Below are 23,739 nucleotides of genomic sequence, written 5' to 3'. Positions count from 1 at the left end.
ATAATTGATTTTGGAAAAAAAAATTGTATATATTTTTTTTTTTAGTTTTAGTTTTTTTGTATATCGAAAATAATTACAATAATGTTACAATATTTATAATAATCTATTTGAAAACATTCAGTATTCCTCGAACATTTTGTTACGGTACGGAAAGTACCAGCAATTTGCCTTAAGGCACGATGCCATACACCCCACTAGTTTACGATTTTGAATTGAAAATGTTGGGCCAAAGTTGTACAAGTTGGCGCAGCGTTTGTGACTATTTTTCCACACAATGTACAGTTTATCACGAAAATAAAAATTATGTTGTGTTTTATAGTTTCGTATAAATAAATATTTTGTAATACTTGCGATTACCGTACAGGCCCATGCCCGTAAGGGGTAATATTTGCTTCTGGCCCGATTTTCGTACACGGGCTCTGCTAGACATTGTAAGTTAAGAAACGATCAGTGCTGATTTAATGCTATCATCTGAACAAAACCTTTCAATTAATATTTGAACTTATTTCAATTTAAAGCGTTTTAGCGATAATTTAACGTGATGTTGATGTGGTAAAGCAATTGGTTTGTTCCTGGTTTGGCATTAAACAAATGGCGCAATTTGAATTTTGCAAGCATTCGAATAATGCTTATTGTGAGTGCCCTTCAGAGAAACCATGAGAACGATTCTGTTAAGTGTACCAACTACAATTTCGTGTCCGGGCACAAAGGAACGACTTAATGCCGCGCCGAGCAGCGCGACGGGCAATTATCCGTGTGACTCCTGTTGCACTCGATGCATCTATCGCTGATGTCTCAGGGACATTTCCACAGACATCAAAACCTCTACTCTTTGTACAATTCAATTATTATTCAGTTAAAGTAGATTAATATCAAAATATATGTTTCTTTTGTTTAGTACATAGGGTAGGGCGGGGCACAAAGGTTCAATTTGACTTTAAGTAATTATACTGTCTAAACCAAATGATGTACATCAAAACATATAACGCATATCAATCAACTATATAATTATGTTTTGTAAAACAGTTATTTATCATTGTAGAATTTGTAGAAATTTATTTTGTTTGCTATTTTCCAAAAATAAGTCATGTGGTCCTTTTTACCCCATGGGCGGCGTAAAATGGCACTGGAGGCCAGCAGGTTCAAGGTCTTAATTTTAATTTTAAACGACTTTTACGAAGTAATAACTGCATTATTCGACCAATGCCAAATTTAAATTGAAAAGACATGTATAAAGCATTAGCATGTTTAAAATCACTCAATAACATATTCAAGTAAATTATTTTTTAACTAAAGTTTTAATTCCTATAGATATCTTATTGTTAGATACAAATCAATAGATTTCTGAGTTATAGGGACCGATTTGCCGCGTAACAGAAAAATATTATGGCAAGGCCATGTTATGAAGAACTTTTCATACTAAATATTGACAAAAGCCACGTGGTTGGTGTGCAGTCATATGTATTACTCAGGTTGTCAGATAAAAAACCTGACCTAGAAATCGCACAAATGCCAAAGAAAACGATTTTAAATAACAGGGCCTTTTTGACACAGCTTCATAACATACGAGTGGCGCGCCAGTTTATGTATAAAACGCCTGAATGCACAGCAAATACATTACATTTTAACAGTATTCAGTATGATTCAGTAGCATAATGTATGGAAGTCGGAGCGGAACATGGCCTTGTCATAACATTTTTCTTTTATGCGACAGAATCGGTTCCATTGTTTTCTTCAGATTGAGAATCTCATTTCTCTAACAATATTTCTTCAGTAATAAAAGCTTCCCAATGTTGAGATATACATTGATAAATTACAAAATGCTTTTAAAAAAAACCTTTTTGCGAATGGACCTGAATTACGCACCTTTTTAAGAAAACCTATTTTATCTGGTAGAGATATTCAGTGACCATAGATAAAAATCTTGATTGTTCTGGAAGATATTTTCTAATTAAACTTTCGTCTATATAAAGACAGAATATTCTGTGTATAACTTGCAGGTATTTGTTGCGGACTACAGAATGCAATATTAGTAGTATTGAGTGAACTTTACTTCAATTTTTAATATTCATTGTACTTGCTTTTGGATTTAATATATATATATATATATATATATATATATATATATATATATAATTAGAATAAATATTAAATTTTGAAGTAAAATTCATTTGAATTGAAACATTAGATGTCCAAAATTCACCCATAAGTATATATGAGGTATACAACCCGTACTTGCGTACTGTAATATGTGTATAAAGTATATAAAATGTACAAAGTATATAATGTAGTGTATTTCACTAATAACTAGTGGTGTATGGCATTGTGCCTTAAGGCAAATTGCTGGAACTTCCCGTAACGTAATGAAAAATTCGAGAAATATTAAATGTTTTCAAATAAATTATTTTAAATACAGTAACTTATATATGTTTACAGAAAAGTAAATAACAAAATTAAATCAATATAATTTAAAATAAAGGTTATTGTATAATATTTTTAAGAATTGCAAAAATAATTTATTTGAAGTATGAATGAAAACAAAAGCAGCGTTGTTATTTGTTTACCTGAAAGAGTATTCGCCAAAAAGAATGATGATCAGTTACATATTTGACTCATCAATTTCCAAAAAAACTTTAAATTGCTTTTAAAAATCACTTAAAATTGACAGAGTTACGTCAACCGAAAATTAATAGCGGTCTACTGTTAATCATCGGCGCCTAGATAGCAGAAGCTATTCATTACTTATATTTGTCAAGATTTATATCTCTGTCTCTGGTATCACAATCATTTCACTGTTTCCTTTTATTATTATTATTATTGAATAATGTAGATTTATTCCGCAAAATCCCTTTAACATTAAAAATAAGACATTGTACTATTTATCTCCTTGCCGTCCCATTTTACCCCGTCTATGGAGTAAGAAGGAAGGAATTTACAATAATCAATTTGTTGGAAGTTTTTCTAATCATAGTGAGATAGTTGTTTGTTCGATGTGTTATTTGTTGTGATGTAATTGGTTTGATTTTCACAACATAATTACTCACAGTCAAATTGGACTTTTGTTTCTAGCCCTATCCTATATAATAAATATAACAATATTTTTTACAATTTATTTGTATATAAAAGTATATAAAAAATTAATTATTTCTACATAAATTCTAAATGCAGTAATTAAATTACAAATAAATACCATAAACCGATAAAAAAATATAAAAATAAACAGCGTCAATATTAAATTATTGCTGTATTTCTGTATTGTTGCAAATAAATCATTTTGATGTCGAGTTGATATAGAATGCACAATAAAAGAAAGGAATCGCTTAGGAAATAAATAGAACCGCAATTATTTTCAACTTAGGTGTATATGTGATTTATATGTTGTTACCTCCGCATGTAATAATAGACTAATAAACGCCAACGAAACGACCCTGATTTACGGTGAACTAAAAGACAAGTTGAAATAGAAAGTTTTGATTATAATAATACCTTTATTGCACCGGCTTTGAAAATTCAATTGTTTGTACAATTGCGCAAAGGCTTATTTAAATAAAGAGAAAAATTTATGGTTGATGTATTGTAATACTGCAAGTGTATATTTGCTTAATATAAAAAAAATGATTATGCTTCTACTATATTTTTTTAAATCTTTGATAAAGGGTTAGATATTTCAAGCTAGTGAAATATTATAATAGAAATATTTCAGCAGGAATTACCATGGATAAAATAATTCTATAATTTGAATATTGTTGGAAGTATTTTAGTGGTTTTACTTTAGTAGGTACTAGAATATAATTACTAAACTAAGCAACACATATGTTTTATTTGATTATATGCGGTGGCATGCACAACCCTGAATTTATGAAATACTCGAAGTATATGTATTTATTTCTATATAATATCATTTCAGGCCAAATATCTGCGTTAAATTACCATTGTTTTGCGATGTTTTAAATAACTGTAAATATATAAACAAGGTGCGGAGTTCGAACCCCGCTGTAAACAACTTGACATCGTGCAGTAGTGATGTCCATTTTCACTTGAAAATATAGATCAAAAATATGTTTTTAATTAAAAATGGCCAATTTTTGGGCAATGCGATGTGAAATGGCAATGGGAAATCTCTCACCCTATTCTTCCCTGAATCGAGTTAGTGTTTGACTCAACTTACGGACCTAGAGCTGTACTACACATTATTATTATTATATAAACGAGTTGTAAAAGAAATAGTTTTGAAAACCTTTAACTAGTAGTTTCAATTTTTAAACTAAATTAAAAAAATGAGAATGGAAAAAATAAAGTTTTTGGTTTTGTGTGAACGAAGTGATTATAAAATATTTAAAGCGATTATCATATGTAAACTATTTCGATCATTTCAATTTAATAAAAACTAATGATTTTTTATTAGTGACGATTTCTGTCCTCTATCTTCACTATATAATAGTACACTTTATTTTATGTTATGACTCATCTTTGGAAAATATTTTAATATTTTGTGAAATTATTTATTCAAAAAAAAAATTATAAAAATCAATACGTTTTCTAGTCTCTACTAATTATTATATATACAGCAATCTCTACATTATTTTGAACAGAAATCAGAGGTACACTAAATTCTAGTACTCTATGTAGCTGTGTGAAGTATTTTCTACCTATTATCAAGCATCTTATGAAAATGAGACCCAACGGTTGTCCTACCTCTTTGCAATAAAAGGTATAATAGAGATTCAATATATATTGCAACAATAGTTCGAAAGGCTATTATCACATGAACACATATTTTCATTTTTATTTTTAGTTGAAAATAGACATCAGTGATGGTTAATATCAGGTTGTCCGAAATGCGTGATTGTACCTGTGCCTTAGTCATTATAAAACTAGGCGCTGACCACGACAATGCAACTCACTCTTAGTTGTAATTTAGCAATCTATTTATTGAAAATCAATATAGACGCAGGATTGCGATTTACATAATTTATGACAAGTAATTTACATAATTTATGACAAGTTTGATTGCATAAGATGATCCTTGTTTGCTTGTTTAAATTTTCCAGTTCTTTAATTCGCAGCAAACGTTAAAGTAAAGAGGATGATGGAATGTCGCTATTGCTTATTATTTTCGCAGAGAATTTATGATCAATATTGACAAACATTTAACAGTCACAGCAATGCCAATAAAATCTAAAACCAGAATCAACGGCAGCAAATAAGAAGACAAGAAATCGTGTACGATTATTGACAAAAATTCTACATCATTACATTGGAACGGTACTGTGGCTACTTTTTCAAAGAATAGTACCTATTGATTTTAAAAACTGAACGCATATAATCCAGTAACATTTCTTATGCAGGAAAACCACCAACGACACTCCAAAACATGTAGTAGGTCCCACCGATGATGCCAAACAATATGTAGGTTTTCTCTGCTACCAACAAAACTGTCACCAGTCTGTGAAGACTGAACAGTATAAACAGGCAAATATCTGGACATATTTTTTTTATTTCATTACTTGTGGTACCGTTTATACATAATTGACTTAAATAACTGAATACCAGAGTATGATTAAAGTGTTAAACTGAACGACCAATAGACTTATACTGGTCTCAACTTTATGGAAACTAAATAACGACTGAGCGACAAATTTGCAAGCTTAAATACAAGCTCCGCAGGTTGACCTGCAATTCTTAGATAATATTTGCTTTTTCAATGTCACTGCAGAGTGCAACACAATGTATTAACAATAGATGACTCGGTTATTCGCGTATTGTGGTCTGCAAAGGAATTTGATCAACACCCGAAAGCTTGCCCAAGGATATCTTGAACTTACAATGTTGTAGTGTATGACTAACTACATTTTGCGTAGTTTATATTCTGAACGTTATATATTATTTATAATTATTACGAATGGGTTATGAACCTACACATCATACTATAATTCTATCCAAACATATGCAAATATATAATTGTTATTTTCTTCAAATCAATAGGATTTATTAATTAATTAATTTATTAGCAATTCTGAATTCTAATTTAAAATTAGAATACGTAGTAAAAAACAGCTCAATTAGCAGCAATCTAGTGGCTTATTGTAAGTAGATAGTAACGGGCGTTTTTCAATAGGATCCCAAATGGTCTTATGGTATTTCTGGACTCCGCAATATAAAAGCGTGCAGGTCTGAAATTTTTGACTGGCAATATAAAATTGTACTATAATAAAATTTATTCAAGTTTGTCATCTTGATTAATGTGAAAAAATCACACCTTGGGTTAGTTGTAACAAAACTTTGTAACATACAAGGATGGTACTGTCCGGTATGTAATGAAGCTTGTGAAGCGATTTAAGTGAAAATCGTGTAGTTTGTAACATGTTTATATGAATGAACTATATCTTTTATTTGTATTAATTGTAGCAAGCTTGTATCCAACTCCAAGTTAAGCACATCAAAATTCCACACTGAAATTTTACATATTAATTTTAGTGTTGGCAAGTTTTAGTACAGTGCATTTTGGGCGAAAGAGTGCGTATGTGCATAATTTACAGATCGGTGTAGAACGATTGTTTTAATGAATTTGTATGTTTAAAGGATTGTCTCATTTTTTATTGTTCAACTGAACAAATCTATCTATCTAACTCAAGAACATTCTGTCTACCCTATGAACAATAAAACTTTTTCACATTAGAACATTCTGGATAATTTCCTTCTTACAAATTAAAATTTAATATGTAAGCAATTAGTATATTATATCATGAAAATGACAAAACATTTAGCAAAATTTTTTAAATTGTTTATAATTTGAAATGTTCTGTAGTTATTGACGTCATATTATAGTAAATGATAAATATCATGAGATAGAAATGTAGAGATTAAGAGATAAAGTTCATAGTTATAATATATCGTAGTTGTACATGCTCTTGATACATTGAAGAGATTAATTAATGTCCCGGAACATAAAACAAATGCCGCTCCTTCAATTGCGACAATAAACGGGAGCGCATTTTAACAATGCGAAATGGTTATATTTCATTTGGAAGACATTTATGCGGAACACTAATGATCTCAGTGATGTTTTGGACGCTTCTTTAATTCAATAGAATAAAATCAATCGATCCGGATACGTAGTCAGTTTTCATATCTAAAGGTCTATAGATAAATGAGTATGGTTTCATTTACTTGAATCAAATAATCATATAATAAAAATATATGTACTTACTGAGTAATATTTTAGTACGGTATGCAAATTGTACTTTCTTTCATCTAATAAGTTTATTTAACTTGCTGTACTTAAATCTAAGTAACTTATTTAGAGAATATCTTGAAAACAATTAAATCATCATTAACATATCATGCGTCTTCATCTTTATATTGACAAACAAACTGAGACCAACTTACGGAAGATGCCAATAAAGTGCTCTGTTCTGAACAGAGACATGGACTCTAAGAAATGCCGACAAAAACTATCTGGTGAGTTTTAAAATGTGGTGCTGAAGACTAATGGTGAAGATAATGTGAACAGATAAGATGAAAAATAAAGAAACCGTGAAAATAGTGGGCAAAGAAAGGACTCTACTGAGCACGATCTTGAAAAAAAAAGGAAGCTGCATCGGACCCATTCTTCAAAAAGAGTTCCTCATACAGGACGTTGTCGAAGGTAAAATAAAAGAACCAAAAGAACAGAGAAGAAAAAAATGCAGATTATTGATGGTTTACACTAGAAGAGAAAATACTGGAAGCTGGATGTTTGAAAAAGAAAATAAAAAAGTATTAAAAGTGAATAACTTTAGGTAATGGTAATGATAATAATAAACAAGGGAGGCAAAGAAATTATTGATTTTTGGTGCTCTCACACAATGGAGCTACATTCGAACTGACAACCATTTATTTATTTATTATATGCCTCAAATTAAACGAAACATTTTACTTCATTTTTTTATGCAATTATAAAATTATTGGTCGCACAGTTTTATACTAACAATAAGTCCTAATGTTTCATTTCAGCATCCTCAATTCACAGTAATCACACAAATATACTTAACAATTTTAATTTGAAGGTTAAACTTGTTTACCATTTGTTATGATGATTTATAATTTTAATAATTGAACCATACATTTGAACTTTATTTTACACGTTTTTTTACTAATTTTTGTGTATAATATTTATTATGTTTAATTTGTCTTCTCTATTTTTTAACCCGTAAGTTATTACAAAGTCTGAAAAATGAACGACCGAATTATAATCGCTTTATAATTATTCTTTAAGATTTGTATATTTTCCGTCAAAAATATAAATTTAAAGCCCTCGACATACACGTTAGATATTTAACTGTTTTCTAAGTAATTTATTTTTATAAATGCTAATACTAACAATATTTGTATGTTAAATAGAATAGGTCAATTACAACCTACAGGCATTTGAATTCAGTTGAATATGAATGAAATAATCGTGCATATATTCAAATTTAATAATGATACCAATAATTTCAAATACTTCATATAACGATAATATTTTTATCTATAATTCTTGATCGGAAGATATATATCTTTAACTGTTTAAAAACCATATTTGACTCACAGGTTCCATTTGAACTGGTTTCTGTACATTTCCAGCGTATAATTGAAATTCAATGTAATTTGATACCAAAAGAAACGTTTCACACTATGAATTATATATAATTAGTAGCACTGTAGTTTCCATATTCTTCTGGCTAATGAGTTTTGTTAACATATTTATAGCGAAATACATAGTCTAGTACGATTTTGCATTGTGTAAAAATGACATGATCTTTGCCATTCCATATGCAGTAATATTCTTTATTTTAGGCAACAGCTTAAAAAGTATTTTATTATTAAAAATGTTTAAATAAATTCAATTATTATTATATAAATGATAGGGTCTTTAGCCGAAACGAATGATCTGTAATCATTTGGTATACTCTAAGCATAAATGCATTTTGGAGTTACAATACAATTTTTACAGAATAGAGCGATTGTACCTATTTATTTAAATATTTTAATTATTCATACAGATGATGTGAAGCATAAATAGATATATGAAAAAAGTGAAAAAAACTGGATTTAGGTTTTTGAGAAAATCAACCGAATTGAATCATTTAAATAATAATCTCCATTCATTTCAACTTATTGGGTTTTTGATATATTTCAAATGTCAAAAATGTCTCTCTTTGCGCAATTTAAGAAAAAAAATCAAGATATTTAAAATAATGTGAAACCTAAAGATAAAAAATTTAAGAGTAGTAATAAAATTTAAGAGATATTTAGTGTAACAGACATTGTAACTTTAGGATTCGATCAATGTCCTAACTACTACATTAACAATGTAGATAACACTATTTCTCAATCAATTAACTATTACGATGAAGAATATTTGTGATACATTGGGTTTTTGTATTTAAAAATTAGCAATAACAATCATAACTGACTTTTATTATATATAATAATAATATTTTCAATTTTTATAACCATAATAATTGAATTTAACATTAAACATAACTTTGAAGTAATTGCAAAACAATATGTATTTATATAGTATTTAGAATAAAAATATCATCACCAACATAATTTTATATATAAAATATGCGCGCAGCTGTAATTATTAATAAAATAATTGTGGTCATTATGCGCAAGAAAACGAACAAAGATGAACATTAATTTCTTGCCAAGAATGTGTATAGTGCAGTAATTTATATTCTATATGACGTTTTATATATATAAAATTCAAGGGACATAATTGTCAATACGTCTGAAGTAAAAATCACATACCTCAAATTTTAATTAAGTCATTGTGAACCATACTTTTATAGTGAATACCATTTATAGTGAATATTGTTATCACTAACAATAAGATGAAGGAAATATATTTCCTACACGTTTGAAAAGTGTTATATAGTCTGGCAGAAATAATCGATGGATTTTCTGCGATCCTGATAAAGATCAGAGCATAAATTTTAACCTTTTTACAAACGTTTGTTTAATGTCGTTATTTCCAGATATTGGAAATTCATTCTATTGTCTATTTACAGTTATTGGAAATTTATTCATTATTTCTGCCGGGTCCTGCATATATTTTCATTGGAAAACTAGAACAAGAGACTGAATTCTAAAAATAAATCAATTTTAAATTTCATAATTAATAACGGTGACTTATCTTCAAATAAATTTATTGGTTTCATTTCTGCTTTTCAGATATATCAAATAGCGTATGTTATTGTTCGTGCAGCCAACTCTCCCCGACCAGCAGCCTGGGTTCTTGAAAGGTCTTTGGATGGAATCGAATACGCACCTTGGCAATTCTTCGCCAGCTCAGATGAAGAATGTTGGAGAAGATATGGTTTGGAAGCGACTCCTGGTAAGCCAAGGCATCGTGCTGATTCTGAAGTCATCTGTACAGCTTATTATTCGAAAATTCAGCCTTTGGAGAATGGCGAGGTAATTAGACACTTTTTAGCTATTACATTGCATGAAATTAAAATTTACGAATTTGTTTATAGGCATTTTATAATTGGTTATAATAAGCATTTTATTTAGAGCACTTAAATATTATTTTAACTAATTTATTTAAAAACATTTATTTATTTGAAGTACGTAGGGTAGAGCGGGACTCAAAGGTCAGCGGGCAAAAAGGCCCACAATCATCATCTCAAAAAAAAAGTAAAAAACATATTTTTTTAATGGTAAGCATCATTAAAGCATTAATTTTTATGATGTCACTGTCAAGAGATGTAAACGGAAATGTTACAATATTTATACCAAAAATATTATTTTTTGTTGGTAGTATCATAGCTTCTATGTTTAGTTTATGAGACTTGAATAGATATTCTTCTCAGTATACGTTATTTAATTGTTTTGTAAAATGTGTTGCTATTTTTAAGTTAAATTCAACAGTTTTTTTTATATTACCTCTATAATAACTTACATGCGGGAGGAATAAAAGGGACCAACTAAACCATTATAAAGGAAAAGATGTAAACAGTAAGAAATAGTAAATAAACAGCAAATTTTTTAAGAGATAAAGTATATTGCTATCTAACCTCTGTTGATGAATATTTCTCTCGAAGTACCAAATCAAGGTTATATAGAATGAAATCTTTGTAAAAAAAAATTTTTCCTCAAAACTTCTATTTCACCATCCTCTAAAATTAAAAAAAGTTTTTTTTTTGAATTTCTCTTCTTACACCGCCCATGGGGTAAAGTGGGACAGATGACAAATTTAAGAAAAATAGTAAAAAAACTTACTTCCGCGATTAGGAATTAACTTAGAATTTTACCGAACATAGTTCGATAGTTATTTGTTTGATAAATGTCATGCTTTATCAAGTAGTTCATTTAGTTTAACAGTATAATTACCGAAAGTCATATTGGACCTTTGTACTCCGTCCTACCTTATGTACAAAAAAATTGATTCTTGGTGTGATATATTCGTTTTAATTAATCTGCGGAAAGAATCATAATATCATCACCATATTATTTGAAACCGGTAGATAAATTAAAAGCGATTTTTATTTCATTGCTTATTGAAGTTTTCAGATAGTTATCACAACGTAATATCTGGCAATAAAATAATTACACCAATCGATCATGTTTAATTACTGATGTTTTCGTTCGTTTAATGGTATGTAATCACAAGTCCTTCGATCTCGATTATTGCGCTTCCGAGCTTGTTCTACTTGCATGAAATTGTTAAAAATAAATTAAAAAATATGCTTAATATTGGGTCGAGAACACGGCTAACACATTTTGGAATGTGCAGCCTAATAAAACATTATGTTGGCAATAAAATAAAAACGAACACCAAACGAAGAATTTGATGTTCGGATAAAGTTAACGATTTTATTTATCATTCCGCGAAATCTGTGCAACCGTACTGTATGAATAGCGCGATTAATTGTTGAATAAACTTTAACGAGTCATGCTTATTTTTGATTTTCGTGCTTAAGTTTTTCTTAAAAAGTAATAATACTTAGAAAGAATGAATATTCATGACAAAATAAATTTCAAGACCAACGAAATATTTAATTAGCAATGCTGTTACATCACGTTTACAGCATTTAATATACTTGTATAGTCTATATTATATTTTTAGGATGTTAAAATTATAGATAACTATTAAAGGAAGAATGCAAAGAGAACACTTTAATTTTTATCATTTTAATACAGCATCTTTATTCAACTGATGAAACAACTTGTTTAATTTTATTGCGTATTTTGTGAAAAACATGAGTAAAAATTTTATCGTCAAATTTTGCAATTCAAAACTTTTAGTTGTATTATTCATAAATCTTGAGCTATAATATATAAATGATGTCAAATGATTTAATACTTGGAAAATTTACCTGTGAATGATCTAAAATTTAAAACAGTAGGGGAAATACGGACAAATACGGATTTTTAATGATATTTTTTTTTTTTAATTATTACTCATCATTGATTTATTGACAACCAGTAACATAGACTTTTAACCAAGTAGGGACTAAAATAACATATTTGTTAAGGAAAAATGCAATAAAATACAAAAACCGTTTTGTCCATATAGTACGTACAAAATAATATATTAGATAAGAACATATTGAGATATAAATGTTGAAAAAGACAGTTTACAAATAAATTGTTTGGTTCTCTTTGGGACATCTGTACATGAACCATGAGCCCAAAGAAAACAAGTCATACATCGTAATCAACCTTTTGCAACAAATGCCTTTCTTTACCGTTGGATCTTTTGGTCTGTTTTTAGAAGTAATTAGATTAGAAGATAAAATCCAGTAACCTTTGCCTGGTTTCAATTTTCTTTTTTATTGCCCTCGAGTGAACCACCCTGTAGTGCTTGCAAAATTGTACTATGTAATTTTGTACATTGTATAAGTAGTTCATTTTGTACCAAAAACAAACAAAAATGAACAAATTTATAATTTACATATAACTTTTATTAACATATAAAGAAAGATACATCATGTCTCTATTATTTGTGCGAAACCAAATCGGATAGTAGGTTTTTTATATTAAATTATTATCAATTGCGATAATTAAATATTTTACAAGTTTAAATAATATTAGTCATAATTAACTTCCCGTAGGGCAAGTTATAGTAATCGCAAAAAAATCGAAAATGAAAATTTTTATATATCTTTACGTTTCAGAGGTTTCTGAATATTTTGGCATACCTTAGAAAAAATGGATGTATGTGTGTATGTGTGTGTGTGTGTGTGTGTGTGTGTGTGTGTGTGCGTGTGTGTATGTATGTGCGGATACAAATTTTCGTCGACGATTTCGGGAACACCGATCAACCGATTTGAATAATTCAAAAAACATTCGATTCGTATTGATAAGGAGACGTGCTGATTAGTTTTTGGCGAAGTCAGGTCTAGCCGTTCCGAAGATACGGGGCAAAAAGTGCCGAAAACGGAAACTCAGTTTTTAAGAGAACGGAGCATCCGATTTTATTAATTCAAAAAACATTTTACTTGTATTGACAAGGTGAAGAACCTATCAAATTTTCGTAAAGGCAGTTCTAGCGGTTTCGGAGATCTAATGAAAAAAGTAAAAAAAAATGCCATTTGGCGGTCAAAAATGATCATTAGACATATGCACATCAAATTATCAGATATTTTATAGAGATTTTAACAATAAGTATAATTTTGGTTTACATTCCTATGGGTTCCGTACCAATGTTTACGCGTTAGACGTCGACGCGGCGCTAACGCGGTTTGATATTTCGTCTTTATGCAGTTAAAGCAGTACGATTTCTTTGAAAAAAAGTTTAGATCTTTCAAAATATGTCAAAATAAAGAAAACATTTTCATTTCAAAAAAATAAAATAAAAAAAAAATATTAAAAAAAAATTTTTTTTTCAAAAAAAAGTAATTTTTTGTCTAATTGTTTGTCAAAAATCTTATTTTTACGAAGTAATTTTTTTTCAAAAATGTTAATCGTTTTTAAAAAAATAATAATTTTTGGTACGGGAAGTTCCAGCAATTTGCGTTAGGCACGATGCCTTAATTGCCTTAACACAGAATTTCACTTACAGCTAGTTTTATTCTTTTTCAGATTCATGTGTCCTTGCTAAGCGACAAACCTCAAGGCGCCTCGCCAACTGCCGAAGAATTTGCGATGGCGAGATACGTTCGTCTTAGGTTCCAAAGGATGCGAACGCTGTCCGCCGGCAAATGGCTGAGAAGGGCAAGCGAGCGGCCAAAAGGCAACACACATTACTATTCCATAAGGGAAATCGATATTGGTGGCCAATGTGTGTGCGGAGGACATGCCAGTCGATGCCGACACGATGTTACTACCGGAGTGAGTCACATTTGGCAAATTCAAAAGAAAATTTTAGACTTGCTATAAAACTAATTGCAGTTTTGTTTTCGAAATTAATATCGGTTATCTTGTTTAAAAATTCTAGGTTTATCAAAAATTAGAAAACTTGTTTTTTTTTTAAATATTAGTTTTAAAATTTTGATATTCTTAAATTTTTTATCAATATATGAAAACAATCAAAATCATTATTTTGATAACTTTGTAGTAAGGTGATCATATTTTTCAGTCAAAACCGGGACGGCAATTTTTAGTTATCCTAATCTGGGAGAGGGAGGGGGGGTGTATATAATAACAGTTTTTTTATAAATCTTTCAGAATTATTACTTATATATTGCAAAATTCTAATCAAGTTATATAAAAATAATGTGACTGATAATAGTTTAATCATTAAATGGTTTTGTTGTTTGTATTCAAGTCATTATTTTTTATTTTGGTTTTAATTTTATATACATATAAAATTACTTTTAACTGTGTTAAACTGCACAGCAACCATATAGAATTTCACAGTTTTTAGTACTATTTTACATGAACGTACGAGCGTAGAGCTACTTATCATAGCCTTGCCATAACATTAGTTTATTTTACGGCAGAATCGGCCCATTAATCTAAACCACATAATCTGAATACATTATCAAATCAAACAAACACTATTTTCACATTCACAAATTAATTAAACAATTGAATATTTGTATTTGTAACTATCTGGTGTAGCTGCAATTATTTCTTCAAGTATTTTACAATTTGGGATCGAGTGAATAAATTTCCATCGTCTTATCAAAGGTTTTTGAAAATTTTGAGACGATCGGTTTTTGATTGATGATAATGTATAGTATTGTAACTTAGGAAAAGCAATGTTAATTTAAGGGTGCGTCTATTAATCACGTGAGCCTTAAAGGGGGAGTGAGGATTTAAAAAAAAATTACAAAATATTATGTGGGGGAGGGTAGGGACTAGTATACGATACCACGTATATTTATTTTACCTCAATTTAAAAAAAGCTAAATTTTTCATGAAAAATAAATTAAAAAAATTGCATTTTTTCCTAGGTGCTAAAAATACACGTGATGCTTCGTGAGGTAGGGGAAGTAATTTTAAATATCACCATGAAGCAGGGTGGGTCCAAAAATTCTTAGAAATAACTAATATAATCATATTTTGTTTTGTTGTGAGGCAATAAAAACGTGTTAGTGAAACGTTATCGTATTATCTTTAGGTTTTTATTTTTTATTCGAAATTTTTCAATAATAAAATAATTTTTCTAAATTTGCATAATTAGTGTTTTTATGTTTTAATAATTAAGTTTATCTTACAAAATTGTTTTATGCGTTTAGTAAATGTGAAATTAGGCTATTTAGTATTTAAATAATTAGGGTAGGGCGGGGCTAGTTGAGCAAATTTTTACTTAACCGGATGTAGCTCTTCAATGAAAAGTCTCAATAAATTGCTATACGGCTTAATGGATTTGTAGTTTATCGCTTAACAAAGGTGTTAATACTTTTTTCTGGTAATAAGTAAAATTTAAAAGCTACAGCTGTTTAAATGCAAAAGGTCAAGTATGCTTAATGTACCCCATAGGTGGGGCAAGTTGAGCACTAAGAAAGTATAATGAAATCATAGGTTCAATGTCGATTAGTGATGAAATGGAACAAGTTTTTAATATCCAGTTCTATATTTATAGTCTTTATTGACAGAGAAAACAAAACTTATAGTAATTTTGTTTGAATAATTAACCAACAGTAGAATCAACAAAACAATATCGTATCTTAGGAATTATTTTACGATTATATTCAGTATTTTTGTTTAAAATCATTATTTCTTTACATTATTACTCATAGACTAAGCTTAAATCTTAAAAATAATAATTAATTTATGGAAGTTAATGGTAATTGTCTTAGTGATAGAACAAGTTTAGCAACTATGCTCAACTAACCCCAACCCGGAATTTCAAAATAAAAGTGAGTTTATAAAAAACCGTGAGAATTATACCCAGAATCTCTATGCATATTAAAAGTACTATAATTATATGGAAGAATAACATTTACCTGATTAAAAATAAATAACATTTGACTAAACCAGACGAAAACTCGTGATGATTTACTTTTTTACTTTTTGGTCTCAAAATAAACAAAACGCCCGTGAGCCTCACTCATTTGTCTAGCGGCCACTAGCGATCGGGGGATGTTTATTTCTCCCAAACCTCTATCTTTCCGCCATATAATGCCTAAATGGACGGCGAATAGTTTTCGAGATATTTCGATTGCTCAACTTGCACCTATGCTCAACTAGCCCCGCTCTACCCTACAATATAAAATAATCGAGAGGATTAAAATAATGCTTTGATCAACCCATTTCTTTATAATCGTACTAGGTATATTTAAATTACTATTATTTGTTGATACATTTGCAGCATCCAGTTTGCGAATGTATGCACAATACTTGTGGCGCGAACTGCGACCAATGTTGTCCCATGTACAACCAGACACCATACCGTCCAGGCACCACCAATAAGGCAAACGCTTGCGAGCGATGCGAATGCCACGGTCACGCTACATCCTGCGTCTACGACGAACAAGTCGACATGCTGTCGGGAAGTCTCGACACTAATGGAAAATATAGAGGCGGTGGCGTATGTGTCGATTGTGGGGTGAGTATTTAACTTGTTCCTTTTATGTAATTTTTTTTTTAATCTTCAAAACTATTTAGCTCGTACAATATATAGTTAATCTCAACTAACAATAATAAATTTAAATTTTTTTGCTGAAGAAAAATGAAATCTTTTAAGATTTAAACATTTTGAGATCTAATAACTCTATAAATCTTGATATTGTTTATTTCGACTTTGAAACATATTGTGATAAGGTTTTTCAGCCACAAGTCGAAAAAATATAAACAGAACGTAAATATAAATCTTTTTTAATACGTTTCGAGCTATTGTGCTAGCTCATCATTCAGCTAAAATACAAACAGAGTAATAAAATAATTTTTGTTTTATTTTGTTTTTAGAACAAAATATTGATATTTTAATTGTCAAATTTTATATAAAATTATTTTAAACTGGTTTGGTTTGTATAATTTTAATTCTGTTTTATTTTATTTTGTTACTTTATTTTATTACTCTGTGTGTATTTTAGCTGAATGATGAGCTAGCACAATAGCTCGAAACGTATTAAAAAAGATTTATATTTACGTTCTGTTTTTATTTTTTCGACTTGTGGCTGAAAAACCTTATATCTATAAATCTATAAATTTCTATAAAAATCAAGAACAAAATTTACTTAACTGGTTCTTTTTATGTAAACTTTTATTTATTATTTACAAAATAATTACATTTTTAACTAATGCTAAATAACTACCAACGGAAGAAAATACCTTTATTGTGGATTTTTAAAGATTACCGTTTATCTCCTCCATTTCAAAGATTACTGTTTTCAAATCAAGGTTATAGCTGGTTATACATCTTTTTTCCTCTAGTTTCAAATATTGTTGTTGAACAATGCTTAGCTTTACTGATTTTTGACACATCGGTGGTGGACCTTTTTAACCCCGAACCTTCATATATTACTATCTATTCTTCGATAAATTCTGGAAAATTATAACTGGAAAAATGTTATTCGACAAAATGTCCATTTGATCGATACCAAATTTAGGTTCTGAATTTAAATAACATAAATAAAAAATAATATAACCTAGAAAATGTTTTATAAATACCAATGAGTATATAATTATACAAATGAGATCTTTCAGAGCACCGTGTTTGAAAAAAATATGCCAAAAAGTGCATTTTCATATTAACATTTTAGAAAAGTTTATATTTTAAGTCTCTAGTAACACTTGCGGCCCGTTTACTAACGTTTTTGTATATAACTAAACTTTAAACAAAACTACTTAAATATTATTCACGTAAAACATCCTATTAAACGCAATTGAACATCATCTGTCAAAAATATTGTTTTATTGCTTCTACAACAACTTTCAAATTAAAAATGTAAAGTTTCTACGCTTTTTGAAATAATATCTCACCTTTCCGACCATCTCTGGATTGGCACGAATTTTTCAAGACTAAGACTGACCAAATCGGTTTAGCCGTTTTCGAGTTTTACCGAATCATTTGATTGAGAGCTCCATTTTTATATATAAGATATACTAAAATTATACGAATTCATGAAAAATTGTATATAATTATAATGTTCTGTTTCCATATTTTTGCATTAGACTTTTAGTTGGAGAAACAAAATTAGATTATTAAATATTATAATTATTAGAATTTTTGCTTTGATTTTGATAAAACAATTTTATACTTATATAACTAAAGTTGATCGTTTTAAACAAAATATTTAAGTTTACTTTAAATTTCATAGATAAGTGCTACAGATCTGAAAATTAGCGTACAACTTTTTTGTAAATATTATGACAGTCAAATTTCTCTCTTTTCTCTTTATATTTATGAATTATGGTTATAAATATTACACTTATACTAAAATTAAAATACATTTTGGATCAATCTGTTATATCACTTTAGCGCCCCTTTGTGAGTGCGCCCAAGGCACTTTACTTTGGTCCCCAATAATCCATTTCACATTGTATCTACTGTGAAGATGATTTTCAGTAAATTGTTAGTAGAGTAATTTTTATACTTACCACATACTATTTTTTAATGCCATCTTAACTTAATTTGGTATAAAATAGTATTAATAATATGATGAAACGCAACACATTGCGAAATAATGATCATTGCTAACGTTGTTGGCAACTATTATGAAGATAAATAATAAATCAATAAAACCTTAGCATAGTTCTATACATGCCATGCAGATATATGCATAACCATCTATTTTGAATCATTATTTCAAATGAATGTTTGCATTTGCCGATAATATAACATCTTTTAAATTTGCACTTCTAGAAAAACACCACGGGCATCAACTGCGAGCGTTGTTTAACTGGTTTCTATAGACCTCTGGGACGTGCGCCTAGTGATGCTCTACCATGCTTACCTTGCGATTGTGATGCAGTAGGTTCTACAGGTGAAAAGTTATGATGTAACATTGTAATAGCATAAAGAACAATTCTTTTATATATGTGGCACATGAAAAATCAAATCAAAGTATAATTGAATGCCTCAAATATCTTAAAGGAGTATTCTGGACAAAAACTTTATAAATCTCGTTTTTGTTTTTTTTTTAACTTCCCGTATGATAAGTTATAGTAATTGCAAAAAAACGAAATTGAAAATGTTTATATATCTTTACGCTTCAAAGGTTTCTGTACAATTTCGCATACATACATAGAAAAAATGGATGTATGTGTGTGTGTGTGCGCGGATGCAAATTTTTGTCGACGATTTCGGGAACACGAGTCAACCGATTTGATTAATTCAAAAAACATTCGATTTGTTCGATTGATAAGGAGACGTGCTGATTAGTTTTTGGCAAAGGCAGGTCTAGCCGTTCCGACGATATGGAGCAAAAAGTGCCAAAAACGGTAACTCAGTTTTTAAGAGATCGGAGCGTCCGATTTTAATAATTCAAAAAACATTTTGTATTGACAAGATGAAAAACTAATTCAATTTTTGGGAAGGCACGTCCAGCGGTTATGGACTCTCAATTAAATAAGTTAAAAAAATGTCATTTGGCGGTCAAATATGTTTATTGGACATAAGCACATCAAATTATCAGATGTTTTATAGAGATTTTAATAATGTGTACACATTTTGTGTAAATTTTTTTGGGTTCCGTACCAAGATTTTTAATTACGGTACGGGAAGTTACAGCAGTTTGCCTTAAGGCACGATGTCATGCACTCCACTAGTTTCAATTATTTTCAAAAGTTTAACTTTTCAAGAATATGCCTGCAACAGAATTTTTTAATATTTTAATTACTTTCGGAGAGATAGCCGTTTGACCAGGACAATCAATCTCTGTTTTTTCCTCTGCGAAACTTTAAACGCGTTTTTTTCAAAACTGTCTTTATCGATACGATATCGACGATTTATAAACTTGTACTGAACCGATATAAGTACTTTTTATTTTTGTAGATTTTTCTTCGTCACCAAATTTAAATTTTTACTATTGTTGAAAAATTCAAGAATATCGAACAAGTTTTGAAATTTTTTCTAGAAATTGTCCGTAGTTTCTAAGCTATATGATTGAATAATAGTAATCACAATAAGTGTATATATATATATATATATATATATATATATATATTTATTTATATTCAAAATATTAGGCGGGCTAAGATTATGAGTATGGTCAGGTGCAAAATTTTTTGTAAATAGTTTGTAAAATATAATTTGTAAAAAATAGTAAAAACATTGTTTTCTCTTTTTACGGCCTTTCAAAAATTGCATAAAATTCATGCTTCTAGATCAGAATACACACTTAACTCTAATTTCTAAGAGTTTTGACTAATATGATTTGCCTTAAGGGGCACAACTAGTGTGAAATTTTCAAAAAATCGAATTTTCAATTTTTCCATATTTCGATAGGTTATAAAAATAACATACCAAAATTTTAAATCGATATTTTAAATAGTTTTTGAGTTACAGTCATTTAAAGAGTATATATATAGTACATAGTATAACGATCATTTAATCTTTAAACGCGTTTTTCTCAAAACAGCATTTTCCGAATTTGCTGCAGCGATTACTCAAAAACAAATGATCCGATCACTATCAACTTTTTTTTACATGTTCTATATATAGTTCTACGTAAAATGAACTATCGATGTTTTGATCGGATCAAAAATGGAATTTTGGCAGTCCAAAAACGACCAAAATTTTGGGTAAAATTAGACTTTTTTTTTAAAACGCCGTTTGTCAATATTTGATTTTTTTTCTTCATCGCTGTTCATTTTACAGGCAATATCATCTAGTTTAACGAGATTTTTTTTTAAATTTCATCCACGTAGAAAGCCGGAATCACTGCAGCAATGAAGAACCTTTTTTTTATCGCGCCGTTGGAGATCGACGATAATTTAAAAAATATTTAATTTTTTTCTTCAAAAATTTGACTATGTATTCTTAAAATATGTATAAATATATTGCTAAAATTTTGAAATGATTGATAAAGTAGTTTTTTTAATATAAATTCCCAAAAATCACCTTTTTTTAGGCGGTTACACTAGTTGTGCTCCTTAACATAAAAAATAAGGTAATTAATTGATTATTTTTCCCCAAAAAGGTATTTGCGATTTGGATGAATTAAACCCTGGCGCTTGTGAGTGCAAGCCGGGCTTTGATGGTTTACGATGCGACCGCTGCAAACCTGGCCATCGCGGCGCGGATTGTCGCCCATGCCCCTGCGATACACGTGGATCGCTTCCTGGATCTGAATGCGAGCTGGAGTGCCAGTGTAAGGTATCACAACTCAATAACAGACTCTAAAAACTAACCAACCAACTAGTTTATATAATACAACCTATATTTATGATATATGGCAAAAATTAATAGCAATATTTACTTATTATTAAAACAACAAGGCTAAAACGTGATTTATACAATTTTAAATAAAATTAAATCACCAAAACACCATATATGTATTTTACATATATATATATATATATATATATATATATATATATATATTTATATATATATATATGAGATTCAGTCTTCAGGGCAATACATCAGTTAATAACTTGTATGAACTTATAACATTTTTATTGTTTCCATACGTTTTGACACATTGTTTTGTGTCATCTTCAGTGGACTATGTAATTGTAGTAATCCTAATTATTTCATAGTAGTAATTGTTCACAAATGCACAATAAAAACAATTCTTGTCACTTCAAATCGGAACAATTATATAAATTTTTAGAAAGAATTTTTTATTGTATAATACATGTCGCAAAGCCGTTGTCCGATGCGGCAATAGCCCATAGAATTGTTTTTATTGTGCATTTATGAACAATTACTATTATATAGTCCACTGAAGATGACACAAAACAATGTGTCGAAACGTATGGAAACAATAAAAATGTTATAAGTTCATACAAGTTTTTAATTGCCCTGAAGACTGAATCTCACATATCTCAACATCAAAATCATATTATATTCATAGTTGTAACGTGCCTTGGCGGGGCTCCGTATTCAAATTTGTTTGGAGGCCCCCTCAAGAGATTTTTTTTTCCATAAAATATAAAAATAATATTAAAAAAATATTTATCATTCTAATTATTTATCTAACTCTCTCTAATTTTCTGAATTTTCACAAATATTATATATTTATTCACTCTCCTTGCCTTTTTTTGAAAAACTGAATTATTTAGTGACTTTAAATTTTATAAAGTTTCTGTCTCTAGCAACATACATGTCCGATAGACGTTTCTGTCCCAAAGTTTTTACGTAATTTTTAATTAGTTTTAATTTTGAAAATATCATTTTAAAACAGTTGCGATTGTAAGTGGTAGGGCCAAACCGATGCAAGCCTATTGCATCTATCATTGTATTTTAATAAAAAAAATTTTTTTGATTTCCGTATTCAAACCTATTTCTTGAATTATCAATCAATTGGTCATGATCATATAAGATATCTTGACAGTATTTCTTTACAGTAATTTAGTCGACAGTTTTCCGGAAACGTTTATTAATTCTCGATTTCAAAAAGACAAATGTTACTACTTAAGTCGCAAAGGTTTTGAAGTCTTTGTTTGGTTAGCAAACAGCAATAGTATATATTAAAATAAAATTTTGGGTCTAAAATTCTCTCATCTTGTGATAACTTATCATAATAACGCTTCATTATCTTTTGTCTTTTGTTATTTAAAATAGTTATTGCAATCCATCTTTTTTGCAAATTATTTGGACTTATCTTCTGAAAAACAATTCAATAAATTTTTATATCTTAATTTTCATAGTCTATTCAAAAGATTACTTAATAATATACTAGGAACCTTAGATAATATGAACAGAATAATTGAATCATTTATTGAAGTGATTCTCTAAATATGATTGTAATATTGATCCGATAAATTTATATGTGTGTTTGCAAGTGTGTGTGTATGTGTGTGAGTGAATGACATAAGCCAAATAGCTCATAGAATAGTCATGTATTCTGATTGCTATTGAAAATAAAAATTTAAAAAAATAAATAAAAAAAAAAATAAAAATAATAATATACTATAGTTTTTTGTAAGTCATTACTGGCATGTTGTAGAGTTTCAGAAATAAAACTAATAATTTGAAACAGTGAAGCAAGAAATCTGAAAATGATTTACTTGATCATATTTATCAAAATATAACTATTAAACTTGCGCATCATGCAGACAATTCAAATAGTAAAAAAAAAACAAATATAAACATTTTATAAGTATAACTATAAAAATTCCAAATTCCAATTTTTGATGAAGAATGTATAAACTGGATTAGTTTTATAGACTTGTCCATATCTATACAAGAATATTAACTTATCGGAT

General features: G+C 29.0%; 1 protein-coding gene across 1 annotated transcript in view; it reads left to right on the top strand.

The window, feature by feature from the left end:
• The window catches only part of LOC113375025 (laminin subunit alpha-1), a 304,542-nt gene that overhangs the window by 117,764 nt on the left and 163,039 nt on the right, over window positions 1–23,739 (top strand). The window contains 5 exon segments of the mRNA XM_026614979.1: window positions 10,201–10,443; window positions 14,056–14,304; window positions 16,733–16,969; window positions 19,229–19,349; window positions 21,507–21,682. Of these exon segments, the coding sequence (XP_026470764.1) occupies window positions 10,201–10,443; window positions 14,056–14,304; window positions 16,733–16,969; window positions 19,229–19,349; window positions 21,507–21,682 (1,026 nt within the window).

The sequence above is a fragment of the Ctenocephalides felis genome, unplaced genomic scaffold (genome assembly GCF_003426905.1).
Source record: "Ctenocephalides felis isolate EL2017-DRISC unplaced genomic scaffold, ASM342690v1 CF-g0.4_SCAFFOLD_01886, whole genome shotgun sequence".
NCBI lineage: Eukaryota > Metazoa > Arthropoda > Insecta > Siphonaptera > Pulicidae > Ctenocephalides > Ctenocephalides felis.
This window is presented reverse-complemented; position numbering and strand designations above follow the sequence as displayed.